The sequence below is a fragment of the Tetrahymena thermophila genome, assembly GCF_000189635.1.
Source record: "Tetrahymena thermophila SB210 genomic scaffold scf_8254385, whole genome shotgun sequence".
NCBI lineage: Eukaryota > Ciliophora > Oligohymenophorea > Hymenostomatida > Tetrahymenidae > Tetrahymena > Tetrahymena thermophila.
In genome coordinates this window covers 233,739-248,686 of record NW_002476169.1, presented here as the reverse complement: position 1 = coordinate 248,686, position 14,948 = coordinate 233,739, and the positions used below count along the sequence as shown (strand labels likewise).

Genomic DNA, 14,948 nt, shown 5'->3' with positions numbered 1-14,948 from the left:
AAAAAGTTTAGAATTTAGATTAGCATAATTTTTATCAAATAATAATAAAGAGATGAAATGTTCAAGTAAAAATTCTTGTAAAGCTGCTCAAAAAGACTTTGAATTAATTAAGTCAGTTTATTTTGAGCGTTCAATTACTTTTTCTCAGAATACTTAACTAGTGTGCTAATTAATTGATACACTCTATGATTATTCAACTAAAAATTAAATTACTCTATACTATCCTTCCTCTATAGTTAAAGCGAAAGTTAACAATTTAAATTACTAATATAAATAATAAATAATAATCATATCCTCATCCATGTACTCTAAAATTTCAAGAAGATTTGCAATTCATTTTAGTAAACATACACTAATTTTTCAAGAAAAACAAACAAATTAAACAGCTTATTTCTTTAGCTTCACTCTACTAATTTATTGGCACTTTTTATTTTTACTGAAGTTAGAGATAACCCTCTCAAATTAGCTTTTCTAGATAATGCAGTGAATCCACACACATACACATATAAAAATAAACATATAACTCTGAGGTAGAATAGACAAAACAAACAAACAAAAACATACATACATAGATAGATAGATAAATAGATTAGATAAATTCTTTCATTCTGCAACAAGCAAGTCAACATGAACACGAATCGTCATAATAATTTCGTTTTGCTATGTCACTTTTTGGGAAGGGGAAACCAAAAAAGATTTCTCCTTTTCTAAAGGGCTAGCCTCCGTGTTTTAGTTGTATTACGTTATGTTAACTAATAACAATTTTATTAATACCATTTTATGTATATTTTCTCTTTTCTTTAACTAAATTATGTATAAAATTTCTTTTTATTAAATAAATTTACTACAAAAATGTTTAAATTTTAAAATGTATGCAAAATAAATTTCACATTCTACGGAATATTTTATGATTTGTTCTTAGAAATTCACTTTATTTCATATATGGCAGTTAACTTTCTGGAGTTTTTATTTTTTCTATTTAAGGTTTACATAAACATAAAATAGAATATTTTAGTTTAGTTTACTTACTTTTTTAATACGTATTAAATGTACAAAACGCATAAAAAATTTACATACTATATAATTTTTTATTTAGAAACCAGTGTAATAAAAATATTTAATATTATGTTGAATTCCTTTTCTCAAAAAACAAATAAATATAGTATCTATCTATCTAACTTTTCTATTTATTTATATATATTTATTACCAATATAAAAAATAATTAAATACCTTTTCTTATAAAATTTTAAAAAGTCTATTTTTTGATAGTTTTTTATTTATATTTAAAAAATATTCATTCATATATTTAAATAAATGAAAGGTCAAGCAAAATATTTTTTTTTGAAATAATATTTAAGAAGGAATAAATTATTTTTTCCAAAAATCATTTTCCTTTTTTTAAACAAATAACTAATTAACATAAGTTGATACATTTGCTTTTTTTTTATTATAAAAAATATAATCAAAATATATATTAATTTTATATAAAATTTGCTAGCATAATTTAAAAATTATGTATTTATTTTTTGGCTAATTAATAATATTCGAAATATTTATTTTTTTTTTCAAATAATACTTGAAAAATAAAAGAGTAATAATTTAATTATTCCAAAGAATAATTTTCCTTTTTTAAATCAATAACGGAATACATAAGCTGATAATAAAATTTTATCTTTATTACTAAAATTACACAATTAATTTATCAAGCATAAATAAGCTCAGTTTGTACAACTAAAACAAACGATATATTTACTTATTATTTAACTGAAATATTTAAAAATAAAAATTATACCTTTAACAAGTAAATAATAATATAAATTTTTTAATAATTAATTAATTATATTTTAAATAACATAGCAAGCAAGCTTATTAGGTTTATATATCTAAATAAATAACATTCTTTCTAATTCTTTAAGAATAATTTTTGATATCTTAAATATCACTTTTTGTATTATTTTTATGTCTGGACGATTTCTTAAAGCAATTGCTAATTTTGTAGAACTTCTTGAATTTATTTATAATAGATATCGCTCTTTTTAATTAGTAAAAATTTAATTTTAAAATGACTAATTAAAATAAAATTACTTCTAGTTTAAATGATTTTTTTCTTTCCATTTCTTCTTGATCCTCATCTTTATTATCTTTAAGGATTAAAGCCTTTTCAATTGGGAACCAATTATCACTGCCCTCATCTATTTATGATTGAATATAACTTTCTATACCAGATTAATCAGTTTTGTCTTTATAGCTTAAGTAAGCTAAATAGAACACATAATTCCATAGATAGTGATCCTATTTAATATGCTACTCAAATCCAAAATCAGATTGTCTTTCAAAAAGTTCTCTAAATTTAATTAAATAATAAAATATTAATTATTAAATAAATAAATAAATGCTATTTTTATTAAATGTTTACCTTGAATGCTCACATATAAAGCATTTTTAGAATATATCTTCATTTTTTTCGTATTCTTTTTCTCTTAAATAACTAAATTTATCAATAATAACTCCAGAGAAAATTTAAACAGAAATAAGCATGACAGAGAAGAAAGAAATATTATCAAAAAGGAATCTACTGTAATCATAAGCTTTAATTAAAAGTTATTATAAATTCATAATTAAATCTTATAAATAATTTACAATGCCCACTCATTTGCAAGTTAGAAACATTACTTTCTAAATATCCACCTATACCACCATTATTTTAGAAAGTCATTAAGAATGTGTGAAATAAGCAGAGATAGCTTTTTTTTTAAAAAAAAAAAATTACTTTTATTAGATAAAATTGGGAAATTACAGCTAATCACACTAACTATTATAGTCTTAATAATATTCAAAGAAGGCGATAACAGCCTAGAAGTAGAATAACATAATAATCAGCACAAATGTAAGAATCAGGGAAGCATAAGAATCTGAAACACTTTTTAAAATGTTTCTAAGGGTAGGGAATCTTAACAAACATTCAGTAAGATGGAATGAAAAAAAGAATGGATGAACATAAGTGGCAATAAAAGCAAGCGTTCCATACATCAAATAGTAAATAACTTCAGGGTTTGTGAGAACTTTAAGAATACTGGTCAAGATTATAATCAAATATTTCGTATACTTAATCAGCAGCATTTATTTTTCTTAAAGGATAGAGGCTTTTTATGACTCCCAAGCTCTCTTTAAATAAAGAGGAGCCTTTTGACATAAGAAAAATAACACGACAAAACTGCTGCAAACAATCATTATTATGCCTGTAGTTCTGAATATTTGCTCAGTCTTGGCAGCTGTAACTGAGTTATCTAAACCTAAAGAAGGGCTCCATAATTAATTATGTTTTTTTTCCTCAGCTGTACTATATTCACCTCCACCATAAGAAACAACAATAAATATATTTATAAGAATAGTCAATAAGAAAGCTATATCTCTCCATAAGTCAACCGAATTAGCAAATATTCCTATAAACTTTTATTTTAAATTTGAATTAAAAATTAATATTCTTAACCAAATCAATTTTTTTAATGTGGATCAAACATATTAATTGAATGCAAAATATTTGATGAAGAAAAAAAATATTTAAAAATTTTAAGTCTCAAATTTTTGAACTTGTGATTTTAATTTTATAGTTGATCGTTTTATATTTTTTTACCTTGTTTCTATTAAAAAATAAGCTAAGTTATTCTTCATGTTTGCAAATTTCAATAATTTCAGGAGCTTTTTTCACAAGATCTATTTATAATATTTTATAAATTAAATTTTAGCTTTTTAAATAGCAAATCAGACTAACAAACTAAATAAATAAATAAATACATAATTACCTGATAATTTTGTATGGATTGAATCTCTATCTATTTCATCGTGGAATTATACCTTTGTTTATTTTGGCAAATAGTGGCAGAATGGTAGTAAAATGAAACGAATTCTTTCTAAATTTCTATCACGAACTATTTCAATACTAAAATAATATTTTAAAATAAATAATCACTTAAATAAGAAATTAATAAATCAAAATATACCTTCCAGAGTTTTTATTAAAGAAAGCAAGAGCTTGCTTGAACATTTAATTATCTTCTCTCATTTATTTCTTTTAAATTAGAATTTATTTAAATTAGAATAAATAGAATGAATAAATATATAAATAACCTCATAATCAACAGTCTATTCTTCATTCTTACTAGTAATCTAATTTTTGATTTCATTTCCGATTCCTTTAAATATATCTAAGATACTATCTATGATACCATAAATAAGATTATAAATCTATGTGATCATGCCTTTTCTCAAGCTAAATATTGATTTAGAATCATTGAAATCCTTTTTTATCTCATTAAGCTTGGTACTTATCTCTGCATCTAGTTCTTTTTCATCCAGCTCTATGTAATAGCTCAATAAAAAGAAGACGAAAAAGCCAGTCTCAATAATATAGTTGTAATATTCTAATTACTTTTCTGTGGCATCTTCAGGTGGCTCATCTTCATGCTAATTATCAAGTAATTAAACATATTAATTTTTAATAAAGTAAAAACCTAATAATTAATTAATAAATTACATGGCCAAAACACTAAATGATATATTATTCCTAATAAAGCTTCTTATGCCTATTTTTAAATTTTATTTATTTATTTAATTACTATGAAAAAATCAGAATATTTATTTACATTTTATAGACTTATATTAAATTTTTCCTCAAAACTTCAAGAGGTAAGCTTCTCATTATTCTCTTTATAACTTATGGTTCACTATTCATTTCGAGCAATGAAGTAACTAAAATCATTGTCTATGTTAAAATAAATAAAATATATCAATATATTATGCTATTAAAAATTAATTTATTACTTTATATTTTATTTGCTCCAACATCCATGGCTTTAATTATGTATTTGATTTTTGTGCAATATGACTTAAAATAGTCTTTGTTTTTGTGCTTGACCTCTGAGCAAAAGAACGAGTAAACGAATTCATACTTTAATTTAGCATATTTGAGCTCTAGAAGTAAGTAAGCCTCTTTTTTTCATGTTTTTTTTAGTCATATCCTTCTAAGATTTCTTCAGCAAATTAGAAAAATTTGGAATCAATAATTGCATTTTGGTTTTCTTTACAAGGTCCTTGTACAAATTCTATCAAAGTATCTAAGCATTTAAGCATATTTGAAAAATTTTCTTCATCAATATTATCGTAAAAGATATACAAAAGCTATTTTTTTTAAAATACAAATCAATACTCATCTCAAATATTTGTTATTTTAATTAAGAATTTACATCAATAATAGCAGTAACCATATCATGCTTATTTCTACTATTTGTCTAGTCTCTTATATAATTTTATAGGTTGATGTTATGACCTTCACAAAAAAGTTAGAGCACACGCAAAACATTCATTAAAATATGAGAATTGATCATTTTAATCTATTTTCTATGAGGGTCCTTGTCATCATCAAATTTGAGTTCTGCTTATGAATTTTATAAAATACTTTCATTGTCAATATCATCTGTTACTTTGCTTTTTTGTGCTTGATTTTTTAAAGGTTATTTGAAGCTTTTAGATTTTTATTTAGATTCCAACACTTCATCGTTTTAGGATTAACTTTTAACTTAAGACATTCCTCTCTTAGATTAAACTAAGGATTAGTTTATCCCAGAAAATTAATCTATATTAGAAAGCATTTCATTTTGAATTTTCAAAATCTCTTATTTTTTCTTATCCTTGACATCTTAAATGTAATCAATAATAATGGAGTAAAATAGATGGAAAATAACTTCACTTTCAGGATAAGTCATAAAGTAATCGTAGATTGTTTTTTAAACCTAAATAGTGAAAATAAAAATATTAAATAAAGTGATTCAAATAAAATATCAGTTATTCGAATTACTTATCCATTTCCTCCTTCAAGAAGTTTTATCATAAATTAAAGAATAGAATCTAAAAGTTCCTTTTTTTCTATAGGATTCTTTTTAGAATCAGAAAGTAAATGTAAACACATCTTCGTAGCGTCAAGACTGTCAAATAAATTTTAAGTTTCTTCAAGTTGCTTATCTTCTTCACAGTCATTCAGCATTTATTCCAATAAATTGAAAATAAAAATCATATTGTCTATATGAGCCTAATTAATAATAAATTAGTTAAAAAAGTAAAAAGATAATTAAATAAATAACTTAATTAATTAATCAATCAATCAACTTTAAATAAATAAATGTTTTACTTAGTTAACTAACCCTGTGTAAAGGTATTGAATCAATTTTTTGATAATATCTTAATATTAAATGTCTATTTTAAATTATTTTCTGTATTGCTCTGGGAACATATCTTTTATCTTTAGAATAGATTCAGCTAGAATGGAGATTTCTGTTTCTATGGTATCTTTGACAAGTTCTGAATTTCTGCAAATGCTCAAGAATATTTTCCAGTTATATTAAGCTTTCCAAAGAAGTTTATTTTCCTCATCATACTCATTCTTTTTCTATTGTTTTATTTTTTAAGAATCATAATAATTAAGTGTAATTCAAAAAAAAAATAAATACATTATCTGGCTTCATTTCAGCTGCGTTAATTTATTCAGTATATTAATTATAGCATTGCTCATTAATGTTCTTCATAAATTCAGCATAATCTTAAAACTCCTATTTATTTAGCAACTCATCAAACTAGAACCTGATTTCGAATAGTCTTGTAGAAATATTATAAAGAATTTTGTATTCATCTTAATCTTTATAATCTTGTTAATTCTCTCTAAGTATAACTTTTTTGAAATAGAATAGAGCTGTTTTTAAAATTTTTCCACAAATGTAGTGAATATAGTCTTAAGGAAATTAATCTATTTATCTAGATAATCTTTAATATTCCATTTCACAAAGTTGATAGAACCTCTTGTGATCTTTGATAGAATCACTATAAGGTTTATCTTCATTGAAATAAATGGCTAACAAGAAGTCAATTAACTAAGTTATTTATTTATATTTTAATGAGTTTATAAAATAAAAATATCTTAAATCTATTAATACCTTAGGCTTAAGAATTTTAAATCCTTCTTTCTCGTCATCTACATCATATGTAATAGTGTTATCATAAATATATACATTTAATTTTTTATCATTTTTTTTAGGCATTTTAAAGGTCTGATACATCTAATCTGAAGGGACAAATGAGTCTTCCTTGACAAGTAGATCGAGTATATAAGATTAAGGAAATACTTTTTTAAGTTTTGAAGTATTAATCGAGGAGCTTTCGTCACCTTTTACACTCTACAAGAATAAATCTAAGAGCTCTGCATGATAGTGATAGGGAACATCTCTCAACTATACATCAGATTTTTCTTATTGCTTCTCAAACTTAAATTAAACACTTTATTTATTTTTCTAATCGATAGTGCAATACAAAAGCTATTGATATCTCTAAATTTCCTAATATTAAAATAATAAATTATGAGTGTATCAAAATCATTTAAAAATAAATTACATTTTTGTCTTAATTGTCCTTAGGTAAAAACCAATGAATAACCTTCATTTGATTTTCAATTAAATTTGTAGGTAGTCTATTATTTTTTTCTTTGTAACTAAGAATTATTTTAAATAGTTTCAAGAATCTGGGTTATCTGCCAATGTATGTGATATTATTGATAAGTACATTTGCTATGTTATCAGAAAAGCTCTCGCAGAGATGTTTGTTATTTTTATAAATGGAACAAACTAAGTCTAATTATCCAAAATCGAATTAAATTTCATCTAAAAAGAAACCAGTATATTTTGATAGAATTTATTGATTTTCCTATTAACAAATTTAAAAAAATATTTTTAAGGAAGGACTATATAATAGTTTAAATATTTACTTCATAGTTATCACAGTATAGGGTCAAGCACCTGTAGAGGCTTGATAATAGTTTGTAAATAGAATATTTGGAAGGATTACTAACATTCTTTGATTTTAATAGCTTTGCCATCTAGTTTTAAGCATCTTTTACTAATTGAATGAGGTGCTCATGGCCTTACAAAAATGTAAATACTTTCTATCTAACTTTATCAATTTATCTTCTAGTTTATTTTTCTTCACTAGAAATTTTATGAGCTGGAATAACTATCTTATCATCTACAATATTTACATCATAGTAAAATAGTTCATTAATTTCGTTTAAGATTATTTGTGTTTATTTCATTCTGTCGGGTACTTGTTAAGTTCTTAAAAAGTCAGTTAGCCAAACTTCAGACCTTTTTAAATAAATAAATAAATTTAATTTAAAATATATTGAATTTAAGTTTTTGATATTACTCCTCTGCAAACTATCTGAGCTTAGCTATTTTTTAATCAAGAAGGATGTAGGGGACAACATCTCTTTGGTCAAAAAGAACTTCCAGATTATACAAATTGTCGAAGAGTATATTTGTTTGATTAAAACAATTTCTTAAAACCTCAATTACTTTGTCTTCTACTTTATGGTTTTTTGTCATATAGAAGCTGAAAAGGAGAGATGGTAAAACCTCCTATTTAATAGAATTAGCAGGATCTTAAGGATTTTCTAAGTTTGCTTACCAATTATTTCTTTGTTTTTAGCTTTTTTCTTTTTAAATAATTTTTTCTAAGTCTCCTTCGAGTAAGCTATCAAGATTTAATACTAACTCTAAAGAAGTATAATTTTAAAATTTCTTCTTCTTTTTAAGTTTAAGCATATTTGTCATATTTGTAATATCAAAATTGAGCTTAAGATCTAGATTTTCAGTCATTTGCATAATTCTCATTTCTATTTCGTCTACACCAGTCTAATTTAGTTAATTTGTAGTAAATAATTTTAATAAGCAAATTCATTTAATTACTTTATATAACTCTGGGATAATTGTTGGAATATCATCTTCTATTTCTGCTGCTACTTTCTTGTTTGAGAAATCAGTATATTTTTTACCTAATTAATTAATTAAAAAAAAAATTTTCATCTTCACATTTCTTTATTAAGATTGCAAAATTTCTTACTAACTTAATCATACCAGCAAAGGAAATTTGTGATAAGGAAATCCATTCTAGAATTTTGCTAGAAAATAAATAATTCACAAATTTCTGTTTTCATTTCAACTTCAATTTAATCTTCAGTTTCACTATATACTTTTTGAAACATGCTTTTCAAAGTTACAAGTCCCCCTATCATAGGATTCTTTGCATATAAACTATTGGTAGCTTCAAATTATTCATTATCAGCTTCTTCACTAGATTTTCCATATGAAACACCTATCATTGCACCAACTATTCCAGCAACCTCACCTGCTATTTCTTTACCAGCCTAAGCTATATTTTTGGAAGCACTCACTGTATTTAAATAATATTTTATATAATATTTATAAAAATTTATTTTATAGTTACCTATAAATCCAGTAAAATTAGAGAGTAATTTATTTTTATTTTGATCATCAAAAGCTCTATTAAATCTTTCTTGGCGAACTTTTTGTACAACATATGAAATATGACTTTAATTTTTATCATACTCTAAGAGCTACAAAAGAGTTGTAACAATACTTCTATACATATACTATTACTTCAATAAAGCTAAAATATCAAATTTAACAAATGTTGTAAGCATTTTGATAATATCAAGTGTTAGGCCATCATCAAAAACAACAGGATTTTACTTATCTTAATCATTACCTTCTTCTTCTGAAAAGAAAAAAAATATATAACTATTAATAATATTTTAATGAATTACTTTTCAAACTTTTTAATGCTTTTTTATTAAGCTCTTAGTCAGAGAACTCTTCATAACTTTTTCTGAGCTTTATGTACTGTTAGTTTATGTATCTAATTATTTTATCGATTGTATAAGCATAGATAATATTGTCATTATGATCATCTTCCTCTTCGTCTTTATTGAATTTCTTAGCAGTTTCCAGCCCTCTAAATATACGACACATATTAGGAACTTATTTTTTATTTAAAGGTTCATGATCAACATACAAAGATCTTGCCAAATTACAAAAAGCGCTTCTAAGTTTTTCGTCTACGCTATTATCGAAAATTACTTTGAAAACAAATTCGACTGGGAAAAACTATTTTTTTAAAAAAATCATGAGCAAACAAAAACAATCAAATAAATAATAAACTTAAAATATAAAGTTAATTATCAATACTTTAAATTGTATCAAATATTATCTTAATAATAAAAATAAATAATTAGAATAAATATTACTCCTTTTAAATCTTTTTTCCACAAATAGTTTCTTGTTAAGCATAAATCAGCACATAAATTGATTTAATCTATAACATAACCATAGATATCTGGAGAAACATCTTCCAGATCTTTTTAGCTTGCAATTTATATAATTCTTCCATTTAAGTCTAATTTAAGTCTCTTTTCTTCTCCTTCTAGCTTATAAAATAAACTCCTATAGAAATCAGTAGGAACTTCGTTTTCAAAACAAAACTTATGAATCTATTCTTGATTTACAGAAACACCCTTGCCTTAAAACTTACAAATCTTTTGTTGAATAAAAAAATTATTTTAAAAACTTAAAATCTAAATTGATAAATTTATTTACATTTCTAAAGAAGTTAAGAATATTTGGATCTTTCATGTGAGTAAGTTTTGATTTAAGGTTTTCTTTATGTTATGTAATTGCATTTTCTTTAAAAAATAGCAAAAGATTGTCTGTTGGTTTTCTTGGAATATCACCTAGAGGTGTGATATAAGTGTCTCTTCTGTAGGCTTAGTCACTTGTTTGAAAAAATATCTTTAAGCTTGGAGCTCTTGTCAAGAGATTGTCAAGACTCTCAGTAATCTTAATATCATCTGATAAATTACTTAGAATTGTTTCATTCTAACTAACAATTGAAATAACGAAATCTGCAGCCTCTTTAATATAAGCAGCATGATTTTAGAATTAGGTAAGCTTTCTATAAATTAAATTGACATTATCTGTATTATCCTTAATTACAATTGTTAGAAGTCCATAAATTTTTTTCAGTACGTGTATTTTATCTTATAGGTATTTAGCTCTAGCTTGTACTCTATCTTCTTCGAATTTACCAATAGCAAAAAAGAAGGCTTTTCCTTACTCGTTATTAACGAATGACATTTTTCCAAACTTGGACAAATATAAATTTAAGTTGATGCCTTTCTCTTTTAAAACTGCTTTTTTTAATTTCTCTATATTTTACAATGTTTTATCACTAAATTTAATTTGTGCCTTTTTGTAACTTTCTTATTTCCTTTCGTTTCTTAATTTTAAAAGGTCAGACTCTTTGACTATGCATTTCAATATTTCAATAAGTTCATCTAATTATATATAAGTTTTAATTATAATTAATAGAATTCTAGCTAAATAAAAATAAAAAGTAATTTACCTATTATGTATTGTTCCTGTACTATTTTTTATCTATAAAAACTTACTTTAGAATAATTTCTCTAATTTTCAATCGAGGTTAATATAATTTAATTCAAACAAAAGAGCTTAATATCTTCTATAGTCTATTCTAGTTGGTTCAGAAGAATAACATTTTCTTTGTTCTTTTAATCAAGCCTGTTTGTTGCATTTCGTTTTTGTTGTATTTAAAATGTATCTAAATTCTTGCTAAGAATAGGTAAGCACTGTGTTAGGAAATATGTTTCCAAAACTTCTGAGTTTGTTGCCTTATCTAATTTAAATGCAGCCTCATCAATTTGTATTTCAGAGACATCAACACCTTAATTAAATCCCAAATATTCTTCTAAATTAGTATTTCCCTTTCTAAAAGAAACATTGATATAGACTTTAAATTCTACAGACTTAAGATAGAAGAAAGACTCCTTAGTTATATACTTTTAATTCTTTGTGCCTGAAGATGGAAGCTTGATCAAAACAAATGAGCAACTTAAATTTGGTTCGTCAGCTAAATCAAAATAGTATGCATACTAATCCTTACCACAAGGAAATTTAACTAGATTGAATAAAAAATTTAATTTATTTATTCATAAAAAAAGTATGTATAACTAAAATAAAATACCTAATTATAGATACTTTCTACTTGAAAAATGTTTAAAGAATACAATCTGTTTAAATTCTGCAGGACCACCTTTAAGTTTTTGCTTTCTTTCAATAATCCACATACCTTTTGTATTTCCAGTATGTTTTGAAAAGGTACTGTCTTTTATTGTTGTAGTTTCAAATTTAACACATTATCTGTAGCGATTTTAATCTTATTTGTGTTCATCATTTTCAAGGTGAAATTATTTTTGTATTTCCTATTTCATAATAAAATTTCTCTAAGTCACAATATTGTTTGCTGTTTCTAAATGGTGAAGCCATATTTTATCTCCGTACCTTATCATTAAAAAATTCTTGATTAAATATAATAAATTAAATTATATAGAACATTACTTTATGACTTCTTCGTCTTTATGTACTTCGCAATAGCTTTTAATAACCCATTTTGTTTTGTTTTCAAGAGAAACATTTACTTCAGTTTAGTAATTCCTATTTTCTTCAAATTTATTAAGAGTTAATGGTTAATCTTAAAACTAGCTCTAAGGGAAAACTGGAGAGGGATTAACAGGAATTATATTTTAATTGTTTAACTAAATGATATTAGGATTATCTATTGAGGGTAAAATTGTTGCTTAATTTGCTCCACCTTTTAAATCAACCTATGAATTAATTTTAAAAATAAAAATAAATTTTAAATTATCAAACAAAATTTAAAATAATTATAAAGCTATTGAAAAAAAAAGTTAAATATTTTTTTATGTTACTTCTTTTTTAAATTTATGAACTTAGTTTGGTCGGATAGTTTCATGAATATTCTAATTATTATCTTATCCACTTTTTAGTTCAGAAGATTAATTAAGATCTTCTTAGTTATTTTAAACAGTTTGATTTCCACTTTTGTTAGAGGTCTAATTGTTTATAAGTGGTTTAGGTTTGATTATGTCAAGTTTATTTTCACTGATGATTTCTTGCCCCATTTCAAGAGTTTTTGTTTCTGTTTATACAAACATCATTTTACTAGCCCTATCAAATTTCTAAGCCATTTAGTTGCTACTAAATGGTAATTCGTTTTCTTATTTTGATTTTTTAATAATTGAAGGAGATCTTTGGAAAAAAGACTATCTATTTAAGTGTTAGCTTGTCATAACCGACTACATGTACTTTTTGTACTGCTAAGTATTACACTATATGTATGGATTCCTTTCAAGATATTTCTCTGCAGAGACTAAAAATATCACATCATTTGAAAAAACAACACTTTAAAATAAATCATTAAATAAATAAATAATTAAAGATTTTCTATATTAATTAATGAATAAAATAAATACCCATCTTTTTGATCTTAATGAATATATGAAGGAACTATCTTAAATAGTGTGTTTTTAGAAGAAAAGTTTTGTAATTCTAACTTAAAATTCTATCTTTCTTCCTCTTTATTTGAAATTATAATAAATAAAATTAAGTCTTTTTGATATTGCCACAAATTATAGACTTTAAAAATTGAAGCTAAACGCAAATAAAATAGATAATATTTTTTAAAATATTATTTGAAATTTTTCTTTTTTGTTTTATATTAATAATTTATAATAATAATTTTAGTTAACCTTTATTATTTTAATTCAATTTATAAAAAAAATTTATTATCTTATCTTTATCATTTATTAACTATTATCTAAATATATACATTTCAGCTTTGAATTCAATAAATAAATAAAATATTTAAAAATTTAACCTGCTTCATGATAATTGCAAGAAAGAAATTTATTGGTGTTTATATTTAACAACTACAAAGGAGTATCAAAAACTACAGGTAAGCCTTTCATTTTCTCAAATATGTCCAAATTCTACTTATAGTCATCTATAACTCTTTTTTCAAAGTTTTTTTTTTCTTATGGCTTCATTAGTGGCAATTAAGAAAGCTTGTCTAAATTGCTTGTATTAAAACTAGGATAAATCATAAAAAGTGCTTTATCTTGATTTGAAAAGCTAATTTTTTCAATAAACAACTTAGGATTCATAAACCCATCAGTAGTTAGAGAACAATCGCTAATTTCAGATAATTGCAAATGAATTGTATGTCCATATTTTAGTACAACTTTTTCTTCATAATCTTCCTATGGTTGAAAATTGGAACTTGATTATTCATCGTCAACATAGTCTTCTATATTGAACTCTTAATTTGTATGCATTTTGAAAATTTTGAATGATTTCTTAATCCTATCTTAATTTTAAACCTATTCTTAATCTTTAAAATGTAGCGTTAAACTTGTTAATTGTTTGCAAAGAATATTTATTTATTCTTTAAAGTAATACTTGAAGATTATTAAATATTATTATATTTGTCGTTCGTTTAAGTATATAATTAATTTTTTTGAGAAAAACTGACAAACGATACTTTTCTTTTAAAAATTGATAACAAATATATTGTTTAACTTGAAAATTCAAATACTATTTAGAAGTAAATCTTTTGTTCAAGTGTTTTATATTTATTTCTTTTTACAACAACAAAAAAATAATAACTATTGATTTACCCGACTTATACTTAAATATTACTCATACATAGTAACTACTTTTTAAAAAATAACTTTTCTATAATTTAAAACATTTATTCATTCAATTAAAGAGATATTAGGCTTAAAATTATTTTTTTCTATTATGTTATTTTTAAAGATTTTATGATTTATTTCAAATTAAAAAAATTTCGAATTTACCTTAAATTACTCTTACTAAATAATTGGCAATAATAGAAAATAATAATTTGTGATATTAAATAAATTCAAACAAAAATTAAAGATATCAATTTTTTTTAATAAATAATTCTTTTTTTTTACAAAATAGTGAAAATAAAATATAAAAATTTCAATTTTCTGTCAACAAAAAATTAATTTAGCTATCAGTACCTAATATTTTACATACTTTTATGTATTCAGATTTATAATCAGGGTCATCTTATTCTCTTTCTAAATCATAGAGAGGCATATAATCCCAAACTTTTTCCCATATTTCATTTTTGATCCTAAAATCAACTA

At 23.4% G+C, this 14,948-nt stretch overlaps 2 protein-coding genes across 2 annotated transcripts; both read right to left on the bottom strand. All coding sequences in view use genetic code 6, as the record gives it.

The window, feature by feature from the left end:
* Positions 1 to 603: 603 nt before the first annotated feature.
* TTHERM_00532480 (hypothetical protein) lies at positions 604 to 777 on the bottom strand (the record flags this gene model as incomplete). The annotated part of the gene is made up of 1 exon (XM_001024369.1): positions 604 to 777. The coding sequence occupies one exon, from the start codon at positions 775 to 777 to the stop codon at positions 604 to 606; it is 174 nt and encodes a 57-aa protein (XP_001024369.1).
* A 1,163-nt stretch (positions 778 to 1,940) lies between these two features.
* TTHERM_00532470 (MIR domain protein) lies at positions 1,941 to 14,108 on the bottom strand (the record flags this gene model as incomplete). Its single annotated transcript, XM_001024368.2, has 32 exons — positions 1,941 to 2,033; positions 2,087 to 2,345; positions 2,418 to 2,589; positions 2,642 to 2,745; positions 2,799 to 3,451; positions 3,636 to 3,715; positions 3,805 to 3,941; positions 4,003 to 4,070; positions 4,130 to 4,465; positions 4,536 to 4,584; positions 4,645 to 4,763; positions 4,823 to 5,179; positions 5,245 to 5,790; positions 5,856 to 6,086; positions 6,186 to 6,443; positions 6,505 to 6,921; positions 6,985 to 7,383; positions 7,439 to 7,747; positions 7,809 to 8,184; positions 8,246 to 8,733; positions 8,788 to 8,873; positions 8,942 to 9,271; positions 9,326 to 9,616; positions 9,666 to 10,005; positions 10,146 to 10,433; positions 10,495 to 11,231; positions 11,300 to 11,872; positions 11,939 to 12,255; positions 12,313 to 12,578; positions 12,684 to 13,176; positions 13,248 to 13,350; positions 13,652 to 14,108. The coding sequence occupies 32 exons, from the start codon at positions 14,106 to 14,108 to the stop codon at positions 1,941 to 1,943; spliced, it is 9,732 nt and encodes a 3,243-aa protein (XP_001024368.2).
* Between the last annotated feature and the right edge of the window lie 840 nt (positions 14,109 to 14,948).